At 37.7% G+C, this 23,848-nt stretch overlaps 2 protein-coding genes across 3 annotated transcripts; one reads left to right on the forward strand and one right to left on the reverse strand.

Annotated features, from left to right (window-relative positions):
* Nucleotides 1-1,368: 1,368 nt before the first annotated feature.
* On the forward strand, nt 1,369-4,926 carry ddit4 (DNA-damage-inducible transcript 4). 2 transcript variants are annotated; one of them, XM_061966563.2, is made up of 3 exons: nt 1,369-1,559; nt 1,667-1,838; nt 4,108-4,926. In XM_061966563.2, the coding sequence occupies exons 2-3, from the start codon at nt 1,670-1,672 to the stop codon at nt 4,593-4,595; spliced, it is 657 nt and encodes a 218-aa protein (XP_061822547.2). In that variant the 5' UTR covers nt 1,369-1,559; nt 1,667-1,669; the 3' UTR covers nt 4,596-4,926. The 2 variants fall into 2 exon arrangements, with proteins under 2 accessions (XP_061822547.2, XP_061822546.2); XM_061966562.2 differs by having other exon boundaries at nt 1,405-1,559; nt 1,670-1,838.
* Nucleotides 4,927-8,109: 3,183 nt separating this feature from the next.
* dnajb12b (DnaJ heat shock protein family (Hsp40) member B12b) lies at nt 8,110-22,556 on the reverse strand. The gene is made up of 8 exons (XM_061966561.2): nt 22,134-22,556; nt 21,788-21,962; nt 18,960-19,105; nt 18,720-18,893; nt 18,569-18,633; nt 15,313-15,422; nt 15,064-15,236; nt 8,110-10,235 (listed from the first exon to the last, which is right to left on the reverse strand). Exons 1-8 carry the CDS (start codon nt 22,264-22,266, stop codon nt 10,114-10,116), a joined length of 1,098 nt encoding a protein of 365 aa, XP_061822545.2. The 5' UTR covers nt 22,267-22,556; the 3' UTR covers nt 8,110-10,113.
* Between the last annotated feature and the right edge of the window lie 1,292 nt (nt 22,557-23,848).

Genomic DNA, 23,848 nt, shown 5'->3' on the forward strand with positions numbered 1-23,848 from the left:
ATCGTAACGGTGGCAGAGAAGAGGACTGTGGAAAAACTAGTGAGCATCCTGGATGATGCCAGTCACCCTCTGCATACCGTTATCAGTAGCCAGAGGAGCCTGTTCAGTGCTAGACTGCTTCATCCCAAGTGCAGGACTAATAAACTCAAAAATTCCTTTGTCCCACACGCCATTAGACTGTACAACTCCTCTCTGAGGGGGAGGGGGGGTACTAGGATGACAGGGGATGCAAAACAATAACAGTGTAATACTTTTTCATAACATGGTCACTACTGCCTAGTTTCTCTTGTTATATTCTTATTTTACTGTTATATTTTTATTCTCATTGTTGCTTTTTATTTTTATTCTTATTGTAATATTTTTCTATTTTGTTTCCATTTATACCCCGATTATTTACTTTTTACTTTTTTAAATTCGATCTCAATTCTGTACACTGCTGCTGGAATTTAAATTTTCCTGAGGAAACTCTCCTGAAGGAATCAATAAAGTACTATCTATTTATCTATCTATGTATCTTTAGCCTTTTTTACTGCATCTTTTGAGTGGAAAAAAACACACCAGTTCTTTATGGCATACATAAATATATTCAGAAAAAAAAGGGGGGAGGGAAGTGAAATATGTCTTAAAACATCCTGCTGCAGATGTCTTGGAACACACTGTGCTTGCAATGTGTTTGTCTTGTTAGACAGCCATTAAAAAAAAAAAAGAAGAAGAAAAAAAAAAAAAGAAAAAAAAAAAAGAGTGCGGTACAAATGAATCCACGCCCACTCACGTGTAACAAAGTACTGGCCAGCCCGCAAAAACTTCCTGCAAAACACACAAGCACATTTCCTCATGCAATTGAACACCATTAACAAAACAATCTGACAATGTCATCAACATGTCCTTATTTTTACATAATTTTTTGCATATGTGTGTGTCTATGTGTGTGAAATGTCACGCATATAAATTGAAAGGGGTGAGAGAAAAAAAACAAAAAATAAACACGCATTCTATTGTGACAGTGCGGTGTTGTTCCACTGCTGCAGCACTTGGAGAGAGAGAGAAAATTCTGATGTAATGGTTTGGAGCAAAACACATGACGTAATGCTAACAGTTATCTTTCTTTATGTGTGCTAGCTTAAACGCTAGCTTTATGCTAGTCGTGTTTATTCGCTACGGACACAGAATAAGGGGGGGGGGACATAAAAAATAATATGTCACTGACAAGCCCAGGCAAGTTTAGGTACCTTTCCACAACAGAAGGGTCTGCTATTCATCGTCACTTGCCCTCCTTTTGTCGTTTTTTTTTACCCGACTCTGTTCTCCGCCTCCTCTCCTCGCCGCTGCTAGCGCGTTGCCAGGCAGGATAGTGCTCGGACGGCGTGCCCTCGCTTTTTGATTGGCTGTCCGCCGCAGGAGAGGGCGTGGCCTCGGCGGCCTTATATAAACATTGTTGCGGGGCAAGCGAGACGCCGCAGAGCTCGACAGCTGGAAGAGAGGCAAGTCCCAGACGCAGGAGGACAGGAGTTGTTTTTTTGCAGACAATAAACGCCTTTTTATTTGCCTTTCCTTACAAGGTAAGCACTTTGAAGTCTTTTTTGCATGCGCGCAACACATGACATTACGGTAAAGAAGCATTTTTCTTTGTTTCTTCAATAACATCCTTCTTTGTTGTTTTCCTCAGCAGATGCATTTGACAAACATGCAAAGCTCGGACAGTTCACCTCCTTCTCCAGTGGACAGCAGTCCCAGGAGGTTGTCGTGGGGCAAAATGGTGCAAAGACTGGCCGACTTCAGCAGCGGCAGCCTGGAGTCCAAGTCCAACAATAGCAGCAGGAGCGACCTCTCAGACTCAGGTGAACAAAGCAACTCTGGCTGTGCAACCGTTGGGAGTCCAAGGACCCGATCCTTTCTGGTTAAAGATAAAAGACCAGCCGTGGGAATAACCATAGCGCTGTTGTTATGAAGTGATGCGCTGTATGTCTTTTGTTTAGTGGACTTCAGTGCAAAATAACGGAAAGACAAACTTTGATGGTAAATACAAGTTTGACGGAACGCCACATTTTTAACTTAGATTTTTTTTTTTAACCGGTAATCTTAAATAACGGAACAGTGAACTTTGAACTCAAAAAAAAAAATGACAAAACGACACATTTTGACCTTAAACTGAAAAAAATGACGGAATGACAGTCTTTGAAATAAAATGAAAAATGCCAGAACGACAAACTTTGGAAGAAAAAAAAAAAAGACCGAATGTCAAACTTTGAAATAACTCACATTTAAAAATGCCAGAACGACAAACTTTGAAGTAGAATTAAGAAATTACCAACTTTAAACTTCAATCAAAAATAACGGAATGGAAGATGAGATAATGACAGAACGAAAAACTTGGAAATAAATTTAAAAAAAATTACAAAATGGCAAACTTTGACAAAGTTGAATGAAAAAAAAATGACGAAGCGACAAACTTTTGACTTAACTTGAAAAATGACAGAGCGACATACTTTGAAAGATATTTTAAAAAAATGACAAAACTTTTAACTTAAATTAATACATGGCCAACTTTAAACTTCAATTTTAAAAACAGACAAAATGGCTAACTTTGACAAAGTTCAATTTTTAAAAATGACGAAACGACAAACTTTTGACTTAATTTTAAAAATACCGGACCGACACTTTGAAAGACATTTAAAAAAAAAAAAGACAAACTTTTAACTTAAATTTAAATTTAAAAAAAAAGGCAAACTTTGACAAAATCAAATTTAAAAAATGACAAAACGACAAACTTATGACTTAATTTTAAAAATTACGGAGCGACAAACTTTGAAAAACATTTTAAGAAATAACAAAATGACAAACTTTTAACTTAAATTAATAAATGGCCGACTTTAAACTTAAATTTAAAAAAAACGACAAAACGACAAACTTTGACAAAGTTCCATTTTAAAAAATGACGAAACGACAAACTTTTGACTTAATTTTAAAAATACCGGAGCGACACTTTGAAAGACATTTTACAAAATGATAAACTTTTATCTGAAACTTAAATAAATAAAAAATGGCAAACTTTAACAAAATCAAATTTTAAAAAATGACGAAACGACAAACTTTTGACTTAATTAAAAAAATTAGGTAGCGACAAACTTTGAAAGACATTTTAAAAAAATGAATTAGGTAGCGACAAACTTTACTTTAATGTAAAAAATTATGGAGCGACAAACTTTGAAAGACATTTTAAAAAATGACAAAATAACAAACTTCCATCCATCCATTTACTACCGCTTGTCCCTTTCGGGGTCGCGGGGGGTGCTGGAGCCTATCTCAGCTGCATTCGGGCGGACAAGTCGATAACAAACTTTTAACTTAAATTTATAAATGGCCGACTTTAAACTTAAATGAATAAAAAAAAGACAAAATGGCAAACTGTGACAAAGTTAAGTAAAAAAAATTACGAAAACAACAAACTTTTGACTTAATTAAAAAAAATTACGGAGCGACAAACTTTGAAAGACATTTTAAAAAATGACAAAGTGACAAACTTTTAACTTAAATTTATAAATGGCTGACTTTAAACTTAAATTTAAAAAAAAGAAAAATGGCAAACTTTGACAAAGTTAAATAAAAAAAATTACGAAACGACAAACCTTTGACTTAAATTAAAAAAAATGACACAATGACAAAGTTTGAAATTAAATTTAAAAAAATGGATGGAACAAAAAACGTAAAACTTGATTTAATAATTGACATTTTGAACTTAAATGACAGTGACAAAGCTTGAAACCAAAAACATTTTGAAACGATGCACTTTCAACTTCAATCCAAAATAACTCAACGACAAACTTTGAATTTAAATTTAAAAAATGATGTAACAATACTCATTGAAACTTAAATTGAAAATTAACCGAACGACAAACTTTGAAATTAAATTTAAAAAAATAACGTAATAACACTTTGAACTTGAATACAAAATAACCGAACAGCAAACTTTGAAATTAGATTAAAACAAATAACGGTAGGACAAACTTTGAACCTCAGTCCAGCGGCCCGCTGGTTGGAGACCCCTGCCCTAAAAGTTCAGCTGATGCACATTTGTGCTAATTGTTAATCGACGGTCTCTTCCAACAGCGTCCGACGTCTCCGGCGAGCTCTCCCCCTCCGCCGACGACCTCTTCTACGACCCCATGGAGGAGACCATCCTGAAAGAAGTGGTGGACCTCATCGAGAGCAGCCTCAAGGAGGCCAAGGACTCGGACTGCGCCCTGAGGTGCGCCAAGCTCCTCATCCCGGAGAAGCTCCTGGAGCACATCGGCCAGGAGCTCCTCCACCTGGCGGCCAGCGAGCCGTGCGGCCTGCGGGGGGCGCTCATCGACCTGTGCGTGGAGCAGGGGCCGCTGTGCTACGAGAGCGTGGTCCAGCTCTCCGTGGACCCTTACCTGGTGCCCACCTTCCAGCTGACTCTGGTGCTGAGGCTGGACTCCGGCGGCCTGTGGCCTAAAATCCAAGGACTTTTCAGCCCCAAATCTCCCTCGCAGGCGATTAAGCTGAGCACGGGGTTCCGTGTGATCAAGAAGAAACTTTACTGTTCTGAGGAGCTTCTCATTGAGGAGTGTTGAAGGCACATCACTGTGACTGTGAGGTGGAAAGGATGTCATGCGGTACAAACGTCGCATTCTCCCAGTGTACCTCCGTTTCTATGGAAACCACCACCTGACGGCAGCTAAGCTATACGCTCAATTTTGGGAGGAGCAAAATGGCATCCGTATAATTTGATTGTACGCCGAGCAAGCAGCTTCTAGTGTCATTCCCCGCCTGTGTGGACGTGTCCTTCATGCTTCTCTCACAGTTTAATTTATTGTTTGATATTCAAATGTTCACGACATTGCACTTTTCTTTTCTATTTTCATATAGTAGCAAAAAAAAGGAATAAATTATTTTTTTAACAAATCGTGTTGTGTCGTTATGTCTTGGTTTTAGGATCAAATAAATCTATTTAAAAACACTTTAATAGGAAAGTAAAAAATAATGCCTATATAGGTCATAGAACAAAAAAATAAAAAACCATTAAACATTATTCATTATACCAAAAAAAATGTATTACATGTATATATTTTTTGTAATCACTGTATCATTATAATACTATCACACATTTATAGTAATTATTTTGTTATTTTATGAATTGTTTCAATATTTGTTATTATTTTCACTATATTATTATATCAGGATATTATACAAATGAAAAACATTTTATTTTTATATAATTTTCATGTACCTAAAAAAAACGTTTAATATATATTTTGCTATCAATAATTTATCGTAATTATTTTTGTTTTATAAAATGTTCCAATATTTATTATTATTAAATTATCTATATAATACTAGTAATGAATATGTTTGTGAAATTGTACAATTGTATTATTATATAATAAAAACAATTATATTGTATTTTTTCATAATTTTCATATACCTAAAATAATATTTTACATTTACATATATTTTATCTTTTTAATGCTATTACAAATGTATGCTAATTATTTTATAAAATATTTCAATATTTAATATTCAATTATTTAAATCAGTAATTCTTATATTTGTTGTATTTGATCATTTATAGAAGTTACAATAATAAAAAAAATGTTTTTGTTTTTTATAATTTTCCTATACATAAAAATTATTTATTAAAAGTAAAAAAAAAATTGCAATTACTTTATCATTATAATGCTGTCACAAATTTATAGTAACTATTTTAATTGTGTTATAATTGTTTTGTAGGGACGGCGTGGCGCAGTTGGGAGAGTGGCCGTGACACCCTTTTTTTTTTAGATATTTAAAAAAAATATTTTTGTAATTACAGTACCATTATAAGTCTTTATTCATGACAATCTTTTATTGTTTTATAACACTGTTCAATATTTAGTATAATTCAACTCAATTTAAATTATATTAGTAAGTAATATATTTGCTATATTTGGCAATTTTATCATATTAGTAAATCATTTAAAAAAAAATTAAAAATTAATAAAAAAAATTGTTATATTTTATCGATAATCATTATTCATCCATCATTTATGTTAATTAAAAATCTATTTAGTTGCACGTGATGGTCAAAATATTATAAACTGACCTCAGCATGGCACAGTGCAGTTAATGCAAAAATAATTTTAATATTATGTAAATGTTTGTTTTTTATATTATGAATAACAAAATAATGGAAAAACAATATAAATGCAGCAGTATGTTATAAATAAAAAATTATATAAAAGTTTTAAAAAATGCATAAAAATTACTAAATAATATAAAATATTAAAAATAATGATTTATAATCATTAATGATATACATACGTTTGAATTAAAACCGTTTTTAAAATGGCAGAATTTCCTCTCATTTTATTGGGCTAGTGTACCCAATGAAGTGGCCCATAGTTTAGGTGACCACCTGTGTCACATGCAAAATGCACAGTGAATACTTGAGTTTAAAAAGTGCATGATGACACACACACACACACACACACACACGCACACACACACACACACAAAAGGAGGACTCTGCAAGGAACACGACACTGCAGTTCCACCCCGGCACATGCTGCACGTCCAGCACGTGCGCCCAGAAACTTTCCCACAGAGGCGCTCCGAAAAAGTGCTGACGGGGCGGTTCGCTTTGTTCAGCAGCATCCAAACAAAACAAAGCGGCCACTCTTGTGCAGCGGTTTTTAATTTTTTGTAACCCTGCAGTAAAAAAAACAATACTAACAGGAAAAAAAAAAGTGGGACACATACAAGTGACAGGGTTTTGGTGAGAATCTGGATGAAGGTGCAGCTACAGGTCATATATAGCATTATAATGGCATTTCATATCTGTTTGTCATCCTAAATTGCTAACAAACTGCTAACTGAGGACATTCCAACTGCTATACAAGGTCAGAAACTTTAACTCAGGGGTGTCCAAAGTGCGGCACACGGGGCCATTTGCCGTCCCACGATTCAAAATTAATCGCGATATCTCAGAAAGATATCATTTTTTGTCATTATTAAGTATACCATTTTTAGTTTTTAATACCATGACTGGACAATTTATTTGCTTTAATTAAATGTTTTTAGACATTCTCCTTTATGAAACCTCTCCACACAAAAAGGACATAAACACGCTTTTAAAAAAACATGAATAAAATTGCAGCAGTACGTTGGAGTCTTGCCAGAATTTGTAGTCCTGCTTTAGGAGCACTTGCGTTTGGAGGAGAGGAGCTACCCTTCCATGTTTAGATAGCAGTTGTATGCATTAGTAACACAAAATGTGGATTGTTACAAACATGCTTTGACTGGTGTCTTTCGAGAGTTTGTATTGTGCAGGAATACATCATTTGTATTCCTGCTATAGGAGCACTTGCATTTAGAGGAGAGGAGCTACACTTTCATGTTTGGATAGCAGTTGTACGCATTAGTAACACAAAATGTGGATTGTTACAAACATGCTTTGACTGGAGTCTTTCGAGAGTTTGTATTGTGCAGGAATACATAATTTGTATTCCTGCTATAGAAGCACTTGCATTTAGAGGAGAGGAGCTACACTTTCATGTTTGGATAGCAGTTGTACGCATTAGTAACACAAAATGTGGATTGTTACAAACATGCTTTGACTGGTGTCTTGCCAGAGTTTGTATTGTGCAGGAATACATATTTTGTATTCTTGCTATAGGAGCACTTGCATTTAGAGGAGAGGAGCTACACTTTCATGTTTAGATATCAGTTTTACGCATTAGTAACACAAAATGTGGATTGTTACAAACGTGCTTTGACTGTCAAAAATGTTAGGTGATACTTTTTCTAGCTGAATAAATGTTTCTGATATTCTGTACTTTACATGTTGTACAAGTTAATAGCATTCATATCTCTGCATGACAATGTTTTAACCTTCTCTACCTACTTAATAATAATAACATGTAATATTCAGCTTGTTAAACGTTCTGTAATCGCGCAATCAAAACAGGTTATAAAAGAACATACCACAGCGATGGTAATATTGTGTAGTGAACTGTAATTACTTCCTCCTTCATATCGCCGCTGCCATTACAATACACTTTATTTCATTTAGGTAGAAAATCACAGAATGACTCGGAATAACAGAATGACGGAATGACAAAAATTAGAACTTCAATGAAAAATTACAGAATGACAAAAATTTGAACTTTGATAAAAAAATGACAGAATAACATAAATTAGAATTTCGATAAAAAATGACGGAATGACAAAAATTAGAACTTCGATAAAAAATTACGGAATGACAAAAATTGGAACTTTGATAAAAAATGACGGAATGACAAAAATTAGAACTTCAATGAAAAATAACAGAATGACAAAAATTCAAACTTCGATAAAATATGACAGAATAACAAAAATTAAAATTTCGATAAAAAATGACGGAATGACAAACATTAGAACTTTGATTGAAAAATGAGTGAATGACAAAAATTCAAACTTCGATAAGAAATGACGGAATGACAAAATTTAAACCTAAATTAAAATATGACAATATGAGAAACTTTGAACTTAAATTTTAAAAAAAATGAACGTAACGGCAAACGTTAAACTTAAATTTAAAATGACAAAATTACAAACTTTGAACTTAAATCTAAAAAACAAAACAACAAACTTTGAAATTAGATTTAAAAAATGTCGGAATGACAAACTTTGAACTTAAATTGAAAATTTACGGAACGACAAACCTTGAACCTAAATGAAAAAATGAAGGAAGGACAAACATCAAAATGTAATAAAAATGACAGAACAAAAAAACTTTAAATTTAAATTAAAAAAATAATGCAACAACAAATAAAAATTCATGGAACAACAAACTATAAACTTGAATTAAAAAAACTGACGTAAAGATAAAAAGATTAAAAATTAAATTCAAAATGACAGAATGACAAACTTTGAACTTAAATCTAGAAAAAAACAAAAAAAAAATTTGAAATTAAAATAAAAAAATTACGGAATGACAAACTTTGAACTTCAAACCAAAACGACTGGAAGTGTGTGAATGTGTGTGTGAATGGGTGAATGTGGTAATACTGTCAAAGCGCTTTGAGTACCTTGAAGGTAGAAAAGCGCTATACAAGTATAACCCAAGAAAAAAAACAAAAAAAAAACATTTAGCGTCAGAGTTAAGGCTAAAAATGCTAACATAGCTTTGCTAATGTCGCTAACGCTTGCGTGCCCCTGTTCCGTTCCTTCATTTCACGTTGTTGTACGTGACATATCACGATGAACACGTGACCCCCAAAGGGACAAAGCGGTAGAAAATGGACGGATGAATGGATGGACGTGCAGAGTTACATTGTGTATGTCAAAAATGGACAAACAGCGCTAGCTGGAAACATTTAAGCGTGCTAGCATGTTCCCAGTGAGGCTTTTAAATTGTCCTAGTTTCACCATCAAGGTTAGATTTTGGACAAAACACTATTGAGTAAAAACAAAACAGTATAATATTGCACCTTTATTTGAAATGTATGCTAATGCTTAGCATAGGGAATGGGAGACCGGGCTTTCTGCTCCGCCGCTCCCAGTCTGTGGAACGCTCTCCCTGACCACCTGAGGGCACAACAGACTGTGGACACTTTTAAAAAAGGCTTAAAAACCCTTCTTTTTTTAGATATATGCATACTAGTTTTAGCTATTTGGCTGTTCTAGTTTTTATTTTTTTATTTTTTTTATTATCTTTTTATTTTAATTTTTTTTTTAATACACTGTAGCACTTTGAGGTTGTTTACTCAATGTAAAGTGCTTTTTACAAATAAAATCTATTATTATTATTATTATTATAGCTAGCTCGTCCAACACTGGGTTGGACACCCCTGCTTTAAGTGGCTAAAATATCGATTTTTAACGGAATAAAAGGAAACTGCGGTGTTACAATGAGGTCAAGGACAACATTACTGCATAGTTTCAACGGGTTAGAAGGTGCAAGTCAGGTCCACCGAAATCCTCACCCTCCGTCGCGCTTGTTGCGTGTTCCGGCGCTTCCATTAAAGCTCGTGTATTTACAGCCAGCTCTTCTCAGGACGGAGGACAGGACAAAAGGTAAGATCGGAACTTGAGCGCCCGTGACTCACAGCGGGTGTGTTGACGCAGGACGCCTCAGCCCTGGTAGGACGCCGTGATCTCGGAGAGCTTGGCACAGCTCGGCGTCCTGGCCCGCTGCGCCCTCTGGTATAGGTCGGTGTCGCCGAAATAGCGAGCCCGGTAAAGCATGCCTTCCTCTGGCGGGGGAAAAAACAAGATCATTTGGAGGTTAAATGATTTCATGTTTTGAACGTATAAGAGTCAAATAGTCACTTCATTAGGTACACCCGCACAACACTATGAGATCCAGGATTTAATCACAAGTAATATAATGGATCAATATGTACTAAAACCCAAAACCAGGGAAGTTGGCACGTTGTGTAAATGGTAAATAAAAATAGAATACAATGATTTGCAAATCCTTTTCAACTTATATTCAATTGAATTAATATTCGAACTGAAAAACTTAATTTTTGGGGGGCAAATAATCATTAATAGAATTTAATGGCAGCAACACATTGCAAAAAAGTTGTCACAGGGGCATTTTTTACCACTGTGTTACATGGCCTTTCCTTTTAACAACACTCAGTAAACGTTTGGGAACTGAGGAGACACATTTTTTAAGCTTCTCAGGTGGAATTCTTTCCCATTCTTGCTTGATGTACAGCTTAAGTTGTTCAACAGTCCGGGGTCTCCATTTAGGCTTCATAATGCGCCACACATTTTCATTGGGAGACAGGTCTGGACTACAGGCAGGCCAGTCTAGTATCCGCACTCTTTTACCACGAAGCCACGCTGTCGTAACACGTGGCTTGGCATTGTCTTGCTGAAATAAGCAGGGGCGTCCATGATAACGTTGCTTGGATGGCAACGTATGTTGCTCCTAAACCTGTATGTACCATCCATCCATCTTCTTCCGCTTATCCGAGGTCGGGTCGCGGGGGCAGCAGCCTAAGCAGGGAAGCCCAGACTTCCCTCTCCCCAGCCACTTCGTCCAGCTCCTCCCGGGGGCTCCCGAGGCGTTCCCAGGCCAGCCGGGAGACATAGTCTTCCCAACGTGTCCTGGGTCTTCCTCGTGGCCTCCTACCGGTCGGACATGCCCTAAACACCTCCTTAGGGAGGCGCTCGGGTGGCATCCTGACCAGATGCCCGAACCACCTCATCTGGCTCCTCTCGATGTGGAGGAGCAGCGGCTTTACTTTGAGCTCCCCCCGGATGACAGAGCTTCTCACCCTATCTCTAAGGGAGAGCCCCGCCACCCGGCGGAGGAAACTCATTTCGGCCGCTTGTACCCGTGATCTTGTCCTTTCGGTCATAACCCAAAGCTCATGACCATAGGTGAGGATGGGAACGTAGATCGACCGGTAAATTGAGAGCTTTGCCTTCCGGCTCAGCTCCTTCTTCACCACAACGGATCGATACAGCGTCCGCATTACTGAAGACGCCGCACCGATCCGCCTGTCGATCTCACGATCCACTCTTCCCTCACTCGTGAACAAGACTCCGAGGTACTTGAACTCCTCCACTTGGGGCAAGATCTCCTCCCCAACCCGGAGATGGCACTCCACCCTTTTCCGGGCGAGAACCATGGACTCGGACTTGGAGGTGCTGATTCTCATCCCAGTCGCTTCACACTCAGCTGCGAACCGATCCAGTGAGAGCTGAAGATCCTGGCCAGATGAAGCCATCAGGACCAAATCATCTGCAAAAAGCAGAGACCTAATCCTGCAGCCACCAAACCGGATCCCCTCAACGCCTTGACTGCGCCTAGAAATTCTGTCCATAAAAGTTATGAACAGAATCGGTGACAAAGGGCAGCCTTGGCGGAGTCCAACCCTCACCGGAAACGTGTCCGACTTACTGCCGGCAATGCGAACCAAGCTCTGACACTGATCATACAGGGAGCGGACCGCCACAATCAGACAGTCCGAAACCCCATACTCTCTGAGCACTCCCCACAGGACTTCCCGAGGGACACGGTCGAATGCCTTCTCCAAGTCCACAAAGCACATGTAGACTGGTTGGGCAAACTCCCATGCACCCTCAAGGACCCTGCCGAGAGTATAGAGCTGGTCCACAGTTCCACGACCAGGACGAAAACCACACTGTTCCTCCTGAATCCGAGGTTCGACTATCCGGCGTAGCCTCCTCTCCAGTACACCTGAATAGACCTTACCGGGAAGGCTGAGGAGTGTGATCCCACGATAGTTAGAACACACCCTCCGGTTCCCCTTTTTAAAGAGAGGAACCACCACCCCGGTCTGCCAATCCAGAGGTACTGCCCCCGATGTCCACGCGATGCTGCAGAGTCTTGTCAACCAAGACAGCCCCACAGCATCCAGAGCCTTAAGGAACTCCGGGCGGCTCTCATCCACCCCCGGGGCCTTGCCACCGAGGAGCTTTTTAACTACCTCAGCAACCTCAGCCCCAGAAATAGGAGAGCCCACCACAGATTCCCCAGGCACTGCTTCCTCATAGGAAGACGTGTTGGTGGGATTGAGGAGGTCTTCGAAGTATTCCCTCCACCGATCCACAACTTCCGCAGTCGAGGTCAGCAGAACACCATCCGCACCATACACGGTGTTGGTAGTGCACTGCTTCCCCTTCCTGAGGCGGCGGATGGTGGTCCAGAATCGCTTCGAAGCCATCCGGAAGTCGTTTTCCATGGCTTCCCCGAACTCCTCCGATGTCCGAGTTTTTGCCTCCGCGACCGCTGAAGCCGCACACCGCTTGGCCTGTCGGTACCTGTCCGCTGCCTCAGGAGTCCCATGAGCCAAAAGAACCCGATAGGACTCCTTCTTCAGCTTGACGGCATCCCTCACCGCCGGTGTCCACCAACGGGTTCTAGGATTACCGCCACGACAGGCACCAACTACCTTGCGGCCACAGCTCCAATCAGCCGCCTCGACAATAGAGGTGCGGAACATGGTCCACTCGGACTCAATGTCCAGCACCTCCCTCGTGACATGTTCAAAGTTCTTCCGGAGGTGGGAATTGAAACTCTCTCTGACAGGAGACTCTGCCAGACGTTCCCAGCAAACCCTCACAATGCGTTTGGGCCTGCCAGGTCTGTCCGGCATCCTCCCCCACCATCGCAGCCAACTCACCACCAGGTGGTGATCGGTAAAAAGCTCCGCCCCTCTCTTCACCCGAGTGTCCAAAACATGAGGCCGCAAATCCGATGACACAACTACAAAGTCGATCATAGAACTGCGGCCTAGGGTGTCCTGGTGCCAAGTGCACATATGGACACCCTTATGCTTGAACATGGTGTTCGTCATGGACAATCCGTGACGGGCACAAAAGTCCAATAACAAAACACAACTTGGGTTCAGATCCGGGCGGCCATTCTTCCCAATCACGCCTCTCCAGGTTTCACTGTCGTTGCCAATATGAGCGTTGAAGTCCCCCAGTAGAACGAGGGAATCACCCGGGGGAGCACTCTCAAGTACTCCCTCGAGTGAATCCAAAAAGGGTGGGTACTCTGAGCTGCTGCTTGGCGCGTAAGCGCAAACAACAGTCAGGACCCGTCCCCCCACCCGAAGGCGGAGGGAAGCTACCCTCTCGTCCACCGGGTTGAACTCCAACATGCAGGCTCTGAGCCGGGGGGCAACAAGAATTTCCACCCCAGCCCGTCGCCTCTCACTGCTGGCAACGCCAGAGTGGAAGAGAGTCCAGCCCCTCTCGAGAGAACTGGTTCCAGAGCCATTGCTGTGCGTCGAGGTGAGTCCGACTATATCCAACCGGAACTTCTCTACCTCTCGCACTAGCTCAGGCTCCTTCCCCCCCAGCGAGGTGACGTTCCACGTCCCAAGAGCTAGGTTCTGTAGCCGAGGATCGGACCGCCAAGTGCCCTGCCTTCGGCTACCGCCCAGCTCACATTGCACCCGACCTCTATGGCCCCTGCTATGGGTGGTGAGCCCATTGGAGGGGGGACCCACGTTGCCTCTTCGGGCTGTGCCCGGCCGGGCCCCATGGGGACAGGCCCGGCCACCAGGCGCTCGCCATCGTGCCCCAACTCCGGGCCTGGCTTCGGAGGGGGGCCCCGGTGACCCGCGTCCGGGCGAGGGAAATCTGAGTCTCGGTTCTTGCATTTCCATAGAAGTCTTCGAGCTGCTCTTTGTCTGATCCCTCACCTAGGACCTGTTTGTCTTGAGAGACCCTACCAGGGGGCATGGAAGCCCCCGGACAACATAGCTCCTAGGATCATTGGGACACGCAAACTCCTCTACCACGTTAAGGTGGCAGCTCAGAGAGGAGACCTGTATGTACCTTTCAGCATTAATGGCGCCTTCACAGATGTGTAAGTTACCCATGCCTTGGGCACTAATACACCCCCATACCATCACAGATGCTGGCTTTTCAACTTTGAGCCTATAACAATCCGGATGGTTCATTTCCTCTTTGGTCCACAGTTTCCAAAAAAAATTTGAAATGTGGACTCGTCAGACCACAGAACACTTTTCCACTTTGCATCAGTCCATCTTAGATGAGCTCGGGCCCAAACGAAGCCGGCGGCGTTTCTGGGTGTTGTTGATAAATGGTTTTCGCATTGCGTAATAGAGTTTTAACTCGCACTTACAGATGTAGTGACAAACTGTAGTTACTGACAGTGGTTTTCTGAAGTGTTCCTGAGCCCATGTGGTGATATCCTTTACACACTTAAATAAAAAATGTAAAAATCAACTGAATATTTTTTGTGTTTCGGATGCAAATGAATGTAAATATTTTGGAATAAATGTATACATTTTTTATTTAAAGATAGCTTAGCCAACACAAAGCTAAGGAGTTCTACTTAGTAGTCTAAATGGTGAATATAACTTTGAAATTATTAAGAGAGTCTCAATAAAAAGTGCATTATTACTTTTGTTAAAGCAGAATGCTTGTATTTAGACTGCGGTGGTGTACCTAATGTAGTGTCCAGTGAGCGTTAATGGCCATGCTGACCTACATACTAAATATATAAACACGAGACAGATATATTACACTATACTAGATGCTGCAGCTGGTATTAAAAGTACATACTTTGCTGTTTCTCTTTCCAGCAGTTGTTGCGCAGGTTGGAAATGTAATCGTCCTCCACCGTCTGCTCCAGGCGCTTCAAATTCCCGCTGCTGACCTCTTTGGGGAACTGCTCGCCGACGTAGTACGGCACCTTGAGGTTCTCCGTCAGCCTCTTCTGCGTGTAGCCCGCTGATCTGAGGAGAGCACGGCGCAACGAAGGGAATAAGGCGTGAATATTAAAACAAAATGTTTTATTTTTTTTTAACGTACGGGCGAAAGCTGAGGCTGTAGGAGGGGCTGTTGACCATTATTTGGCTGAGGGCCGACACGATGACCAGGACGAGGATGGGCATCACCTGCACGAAGAGAGCCAGGCCGCCCTGAAGAAGAAGGAAAAAAAACAAAATCAAAATAACAAGAAATGTAAGATACATAATGAGACATAATTCATTCATGTTTCATGCAGCACAGCATAGGCGACACAATGCAGATACTGTGCATGGATGCCCCCTGGTGGCCATGAGCAGCATAGCAATTACATAAAAGCCATAAAATATCATGAATTAGATTAATATATTAATATATAACAATTTAGGCCATTTTTACTAAATCGTATTCATGATATTACATCCTCTTTTTTTTAAATATTCTTTTAGGTTAAAAAATAACTGTGTTTTTGTCAAAATTGGTGTGTTTTTACCAAGAAAAAAGTGATTAAATTGTACTTTTTTTTTCTCTTTCTTTTTTTGAGCATTTTGAAGCTTTCGAATGGGGGTAATATGGTTGCATGCCTTTTTACAGTCATTTGCATATATTTATATTATTATTTAAAAATAAATATATATTATTCATTGTAAAATAAATTAGAAGAAATTTAAAAAAAAAAGACTAACACATCTTGAAAAGATGGTAAAAAAAAAAATTCAAAAAATAACACGAAATTATAATTTGTCTTTTTGAAGAAATCATTAAGCAAATATTAAAAATGAAAGCACTGATATACTAACATACGATACATGAATAATGAATAAAATATTACAATAAAATGACAATCAAAATCCAAATGTTAAATACAAATTTAAAATGAAAAACGTGTTTAAAAAAACACTACAAATTATAAATATATATATATATATAAATATATATATATATATATATATACATATATATACTGTGTATATATATACATATACACACATATACATATATATATATATATATACATATATATACTGTATATATATACATATACACACATATACATATATACAAATACATACATACATACATATATGTGTGTATATATATATATATATATATATATACACACACACACACACACACACACACACACACACACACACACACACACACACACACACACACACACATTCACAGTACAGGCCAAAAGTTTGGACACACCTTCTCCTCATTCAATGTGTTTTCTTTATTTTCATGACTATTTACATTGTATTTGTCACTGAAGGCATCAAAACTATGAATGAACAAATGTGGAGGTATGTACTTAACAAAAAAAGGTGAAATAACTGAATTCTAGTTTCTTCAAAATAGCCACCCTTTGCTCTGATTACTGCTTTGCACACTCTTGGCATTCTCTCCATGAGCTTCAAGAGGTAGTCACCTGAAATGGTTTTCACTTTACAAGTGTCATAGTTTTGATGCCTTCAATGACAATCTACAATGTAAATAGTCATGAAAATAAAGAAAATGCATTGAAATGAGAGTTTTTTTATTTTGCACTTTCAATGTTTTGAAGATAGTTGAATTCATTTTGAATTGCGTTGTTGTTATTTTCAATGGAAGGAAGGAAACAGACATGTGACACGTATTTAAACTTGCAATTTAATATTTATTGCAGCATAATTTTTTACTTAAATTGTATATTTAAAAATATTAAATTATATTGATTTTATATTATTCATATAAATGCTTTATTTTTCTATTCAATTCAATTATCAAATGTATTTAGACTTAGACAAACTTTAATGATCCACAAGGGAAATTGGTCCACACGGTAGCTCAGTTACAAAGGATGGAAAGGATAATGCAAAAACAAAATGTATAAAGTAGACTAAAAATGTACCATACAGCAATATAAAATATAACATATATGTAATATTTACATATTATCTATACAGTATATAATATATACAATATATATAACAAATCCCAATTACCATGTACAGTATTACAGTATAATTACTCTGTCATTTTAAAAGCATTATCTTTTTTAATCATCACTAATAATTATTTAGTTTCACCTTTTTCATTTTTACAGTTTATAAAATTATCACTTTGTCAATGCACTCATTTCTAAAAATTTAACTTTTTATTTTTTTTAAGTTTGAACTATAAGCACAACTTCTACTATACCGGGGGTTAGCAACCCGCGGCTCTTTAGTGCTCTTTAGTGCCGCCCCATTTTAAAAAAGGATTGAAAATGGAAAAAGATGGGGGGAAATAAGTTTTTTGTTTTAGTATGTTTTATGTTTGAGGACAAACATGACACAAACCTTCCCAATTGTTAGAAAGCCCACTTTTTAATATGTTTGTGTGTATGCTTCACTGATGAGACTATTTGGTGAACGTTGTTTTGTCCTACTAATTTCAGCAGTTCTTGAACTCACCATAGTGTGGACTGTGACGCGACAGTTTGTTTACATGCAAAATCTTCCACTCCTTCTTTGTCTCATTTTGTCCACCAAAAGTTTTATACTGTGCGCGAATGCACAAACGTTAGCTTTGTTGATGTTATCGACTTGCTGGAGTGTTAATCAGGCCTATTTGGTCAGTGCATGACTGCAAGCTAATCAATGCTAACATGCTATTTAGGCTAGCTGTATGTACCTGTTGCATCATTATGCCTCATTTGTAAGGCTCATTTAATATCCTTTACTCTTATCCTCTTTGTATGTAATTTAGTGTCTCGTGACACATTATCTGTATGTAATATTGGCTGCATTTCAGATCGTTGTTTGTGTGCCATGTTGTTCCAGACCACAGCAAACGTTACCGAGCTTGCCAAAGATTGTAATAAATCTATTAAAAGAAGACAGCATGCCGTTTTCTTTAACTCGGACACACACATCTATAACTTTGGACATTTAAAGCCAGTAATTTCCAGGAGTTATCTCACCTTCTGAGTAGCCTCTGCTTTACTAATGGTTTCTAATGTTGTAAAAATGTGTAGAATAAATATTACATTTCAACATTTCTGTCAACGAAGATTTGCTTCAGCCTGCGACACATAGTCATTTTGATAGTAGGCTATCATAGCTAATATAGACACTTACGTCATGTGTTGCCTTCATTATAACACTTATATATCATTTTTTTGCGGCTCCAGACAGATTAGTTTTTTGTATTTTCGGTCCAAAATGGCTCTTTCGAGAGTTTGTTTGCCGACCCCTGGACTATACAGTACATAGTAGCTTGTGGACTGTATGCCACACTGTCTCCCCCTAGTGGCGAACATCCCACATTGCTCGGCTCTCAGCCAACTTACATCTCTTTGCCTTTCCCTTCTTTGCGGCCTCTGGTGTCTCATCCTCCCGTTTGTGTGTTGACTACCTGGGTGGAAGACAGGTGTTGAACCCTCTGCAGGTGACTAAAGATGAAAGTGAAAGTGAAAGTGAAAGTGAAAGTGTTCGACGTACTTGCAGGAAAACCTCCTCCGAAGAACATGTTGAAGAGGTCCTCTGGCGAAATGTCAGCATCAAAGTTGCCATGGTCCGGCCCGTGTCTGGAAGGATGCCTCCTCTCCTCGCCGCACTCGTCGTACTGTCGTCTTTTGTTGTCGTTACTCAGCACGCCGTACGCGTTCCCGATGGCTGGCGGGAGACAACGTTTAGTGACATCATCGTCAAAGATGTTTTCAGGACAATATTACGGATCACCTTTGAACGCATCCGTGGCACCGGGAGCGTGGTTTTTATCCGGGTGGAATTTCAACGCCAGTTTTCTGTAACATCTTTTCAGCTCGTCCTCAGAAGCGTCTTTGTTGACGCCGAGGATCTCGTAGAAATCTTTGCATTGTTTGATCCTGCACACAGAAGACAACGTGTTAGAGCCTGCAAATATGATCATGGAGTTTTGAACTGGAACACTGAAATCATAAAATACAATTAAAATTATTTAAATAGATGACCAAAATGAATATGAATAGGGAACTTAAAGTAATGACACATAGAAGAAACATACACATTAAAATAAAGAGATAAATGCAAATATTAAATAGTAAAAAAGATAAATAATATTCAATAAAAGAAAGACAACTAAAACCTATAAAGATTGAATAAAAAATACAACAAAAATACAAATGATATAAACTAAAAAAAAATAAATAAAAAAAATTTTTTAATAATATTTAGAACAATTACAAATGTACTGTATATACAAATATTAAATCTAAAATTAATTCCAAAATAAATAACCAACATATACAAAAAATGCGGTAAGTCGAAAATAATAATTAAAAAAAAAATTAAATAAAAAAATAAAAAAATAATAATATATATATATATATATATATATATATATATACATAATAAAATCAAGAAACAAACATCAAAACACAAATATAATATGAATATATAATAAATAAAATATTACAAAACAATTACAAAAATAGAAATGTTAAATAAAATTGTAAAAAGAATGACAAAAATAAAGAACGACCGATATATCTTAAAAATATGGTTAAAAAAACAAATAACCCCAATTTATAAATTGGCAAAATAAGCTTTAAACAATTTTAATGAATAAATATTGTAACATTAATATATACTGTATATATATATATATATATATATATATATATATATATATATATATATATATATATATATATATATATAATGTATAATGAAAATAATATTAAAATACAATTACAAAAAATATATATTGTATAAATGGTCAATACAATTGTAAAAAGAATGACAAAAATAAAAGACGACCGATATATCTTAAAAATATAGTTAAAAAAACAAATAATCCCAATGAATAGATTGCCAATATAATATTAAAACATTTAAACAAATAAATATTAAACATTAAAATACTAATGTGAATTTTATATATATATATATATATATATATATATATATATATATATGTATATATATATATATATATATATATATATATATATATATATATATATATATATATATATATATACATACATACATACATATATATATATATATATATATATATATATATATATATATATATATATATATATATATATATACATACAAGAATATTACATTACAAAAAACAAATACTATATAAATGTTAAATACAACTGTAAAATAATTTAAAAAGTAAAATAAAAAATACATATCCTGAAAATATGGTAAAAACAACAATTACAAAATAACCAAAAATGATCATTTGTCTTTTTGAAGAAATCAATAAACAAATATTAAAAATGAAAATACTGATATGCTAGCCTAGGATAAATTAAAATTAATAAGATATGACAGTAAAATTACAAACATAAAACCAAATGATGAATACAATTTGCAAACTGATAACACATTTTAAAATTCCAATAACACTACAAAAATATCTACAAAATTAGGTCGGGAAAAAATGAAATCACCCAAAAATAATGAATTATATAAATACAAACTTCAAGTGTACGTAGCAAAATAGAAATATAGCGTGGTTTGAAAGTTAGCAAAAAGAAAAATAATGGAACACTTTTGTTGCTATAGTTCAGTGGTTCTCAAACATTTATTCACCAATACACCTCGGAAAACACTTCGCTCTCGAAGTACTACTATTTTGCAAATATTAGCTCATTTGGAATTTGATGTCTGCAACATGTTTCAAAAAAGCTGGCACAAGTGGCAAAAAAGACTGAGAAAGTTGAGGAATGCTCATCAAACACTTATTTGGAACATTCCACTGGTGAACAGGCTAATTGGGAACAGGTGGGTGCCATGATTGGGTATAAAAGCAGCTTCCATGAAATGCTCAGTCATTCACAAACAAGGATGGGGCGAGGGTCACCACATTGTGAACAAATGCATGAGAAAATTGTCCAACAGTTTAAGAACAACATTTCTCAACAAGCTATTGCAAGGAATTTAGGGATTTCACCATCTACGGTCCGTTATATCATCAAAAGATTCATAGAATCTGGAGAAATCACTGCATGCAAGCGATGATATTACAGACCTTCGTTTCCTCAGGCGGTACTGAATCAAAAACCGACATCAGTGTGTAAAGGATATCACCACATGGGCTCAGGAACACTTCAGAAAACCACTGTCAGTAACTACAGTTGGTCGCTACATCTGTAAGTGCAAGTTAAAACTCTACTATGCAAATGTATCAACAACACCCAGAAACGCTTCCGGCTTCGCTGGGCCCGAGCTCATCTAAAATGGACTAATGCGAAGTGGAAAAGTGTTGTGTGGTCGGACGAGTCCACATTTCAAATTGTTTTTGGAAACCGTGGACGTCGTGTCCTCCGGAACAAAGAGGAAAAGAACCATCCGGATTGTTATAGGCGCAAAGTTCAAAAGCCAGCATCTGTGATAGTATGGGGGTGTATTCGTGCCTAACTTACACATCTGTGAAGGCACCATTAATGCTGAAAGGTACATACTGGTTTTGGAGCAACATATGTTGCCATCCAAGCAACGTTATCATGGACGCCCCTGCTTATTTCACGGTTCGTACATAAATATAGATGGAGATGGACAGATACCTTCTCACAGCATCCACCTGGTCTGCGGTGTAGGACTTTGAGGTATCTGAGGTTTTCTCTTCAGGTCTTGTGGTGTCCTGACTTTGTGTTGTTCGTTGTCTTGGTCCTGAGTCTCCATTCAAGTGTGCGTCCTGTCTGGGAGTGAATCCATTCTTGGAGATGAGCTCCAGCAGCACTTAAGGAAAAAAAATAACACAGATGTGTCTGGAAGGTTACAGAAAAAAAACATCCTAACACGATCAGCCTGCTAAGCTGCATGGCTGTGTTGCGTTTACAGGCCCCACGCAGCTCGGACATAGTGTACGTCCGTGCAAGCAGGTGGTGCGTTCAAGTGTCATGCACTCACCCCGCGCCTTCTCGGTAGGGAAGAGTCTCTGGGCCTTCTCCAGGAACCTCCTCGCCTTCTCGGGTTGCTCGCTGCTCAGCGCCGCGGCGGCGATGTCAATGCAGCGTTCAGCCTCATCCCGGTTCACCTCCATGGCGGCGGGGATGATGATGATGCTGATGATGCTGACTTCAGCTGGACCAGGTCTCCACCAAGACGACGGCAGATGACGTCATGTGGACGCTGCAGCCGCACTGTCAGTCAGTCTTGTGGATGTATCTTTTTTTTTAGGTGGAGAAAGGAGCAGCAGCAACGTTAGCATCACACTGACAGTGCATGTGTGATGCGATATGTTGGCCACCAGAGGGGGACATAGCTCCTCTTTGAATAATGTAGGTCAGTGCTGCATCATTCATGACTAGTTTGTACAGTTCATCATTGTGGTGGTGAACGGTTAGCTACCAAATATTACATGATAAATAGAACAAAATATATATTTAAAAAAAAAAATCTAAACAATAAATATTAACACCATTTTAAAATATATAATTGCAGTTACAATTTTTTTTAAAAAGGTAAAAACTTTATGTACTTGAAAAGGTGGTTGTAATATACTGTAGATATAGTGGCTATTATGATTATAGTCATATTCACACAGGATAATATAATGTCCGAATAATAAAATACATTAATATTATAATTAGCTGACCAAAATAATACACGACTAACAGAAAAAAAAGAACAATAAGTATGAACAAAACAGCGAAATATATAGAAATAGACCTACTATAAAAAAAAAACACACAATTCAAACAATTCAAAAGCGACAAAATATCATACAACCCCCTTTTTTAATGTTTATGTAGCTGATAGGGTAACCAAAGTAAATTACAAAAATAATAATACGAACAAAAGAGAAAATAGTATAATTTGCTTCCAAAAATAATACATGATAAACAAAAAGAATGCAATATATAACAGTAAACACATAAAAAACAACAAAATAGTCATAGAAATACCTTCAATTGATAAGGTAACCAAAATTAATAACAAACAAAAAATATTGAAATAAGTCACCAAAAATACATGATCACCAGAAATCTAATAAACACAAGCGGTTAGCTACCAAAATATTACCATACCATACCATACCAACTTTATTTATAAAGCCCTTTAAAAACAAGCACAGTTGAAAAACAAAGGGCTGTACACCACAAAGAAATAGAGGCAAAGGACAGACTAAAAAATAACATTTAAAACAGAAATAAAATTACACAATTAAAAAGCAATTATAAATTACCCTAAGAACAGTTTGTTAGATAAAAACAGTTTAAAAGTTAAAAACAGTTCAAAAAGTTAAAAGCTAAAAACAGTTCAAAGTCTCATGCTGGGTTAAAAGCCAGTGAATAAAAATGGGTTTTAAGAAGGGTCTTGAAAATAGCCAAAGAAGGGGCCTGTCTCACATGGAGAGGGAGATCGTTCCAGAGTTTGGGACCCGCAACAGAGAAAGCTCTGTCCCCTCTGAGCTTGCGCTTTGTTTTGGGTACCTCCAGGATCAGCTGATCAGCTGACCTGAGGGACCGGGTGGGGGCATACAGATGGAGCAGCTCAGAGAGGTAAGGTGGGGCAAGACCACGTAAGGATTTAAAAACGAGTAAGATAATCTTAAAATGGACTCTAAAAGACACAGGCAGCCAGTGGAGGGAGGCTAAAACAGGAGTAATGTGCTCTCTTTT

The sequence above is a fragment of the Nerophis lumbriciformis genome, linkage group LG11 (genome assembly GCF_033978685.3).
Source record: "Nerophis lumbriciformis linkage group LG11, RoL_Nlum_v2.1, whole genome shotgun sequence".
In the NCBI taxonomy this organism is placed as follows: Eukaryota; Metazoa; Chordata; class Actinopteri; order Syngnathiformes; family Syngnathidae; genus Nerophis; species Nerophis lumbriciformis.

Coding starts and splice junctions, on each gene's coding strand:
- dnajb12b (XM_061966561.2), bottom strand. CDS start 22,266: ATGGAGGTGAACCGGGATGAGGCTGAACGCTGCATTGACATCGCCGCC. Junction 19,106..21,787: donor CAGGTGGATGCTGTGAGAAG/GTATCTGTCCAT, acceptor TTCTGTGTGCAG/GATCAAACAATGCAAAGATT. Junction 18,894..18,959: donor TGCCACGGATGCGTTCAAAG/GTGATCCGTAAT, acceptor GTCTCCCGCCAG/CCATCGGGAACGCGTACGGC.
- ddit4 (XM_061966563.2), top strand. CDS start 1,670: ATGCATTTGACAAACATGCAAAGCTCGGACAGTTCACCTCCTTCTCCA. Junction 1,839..4,107: donor GAGCGACCTCTCAGACTCAG/GTGAACAAAGCA, acceptor CTCTTCCAACAG/CGTCCGACGTCTCCGGCGAG.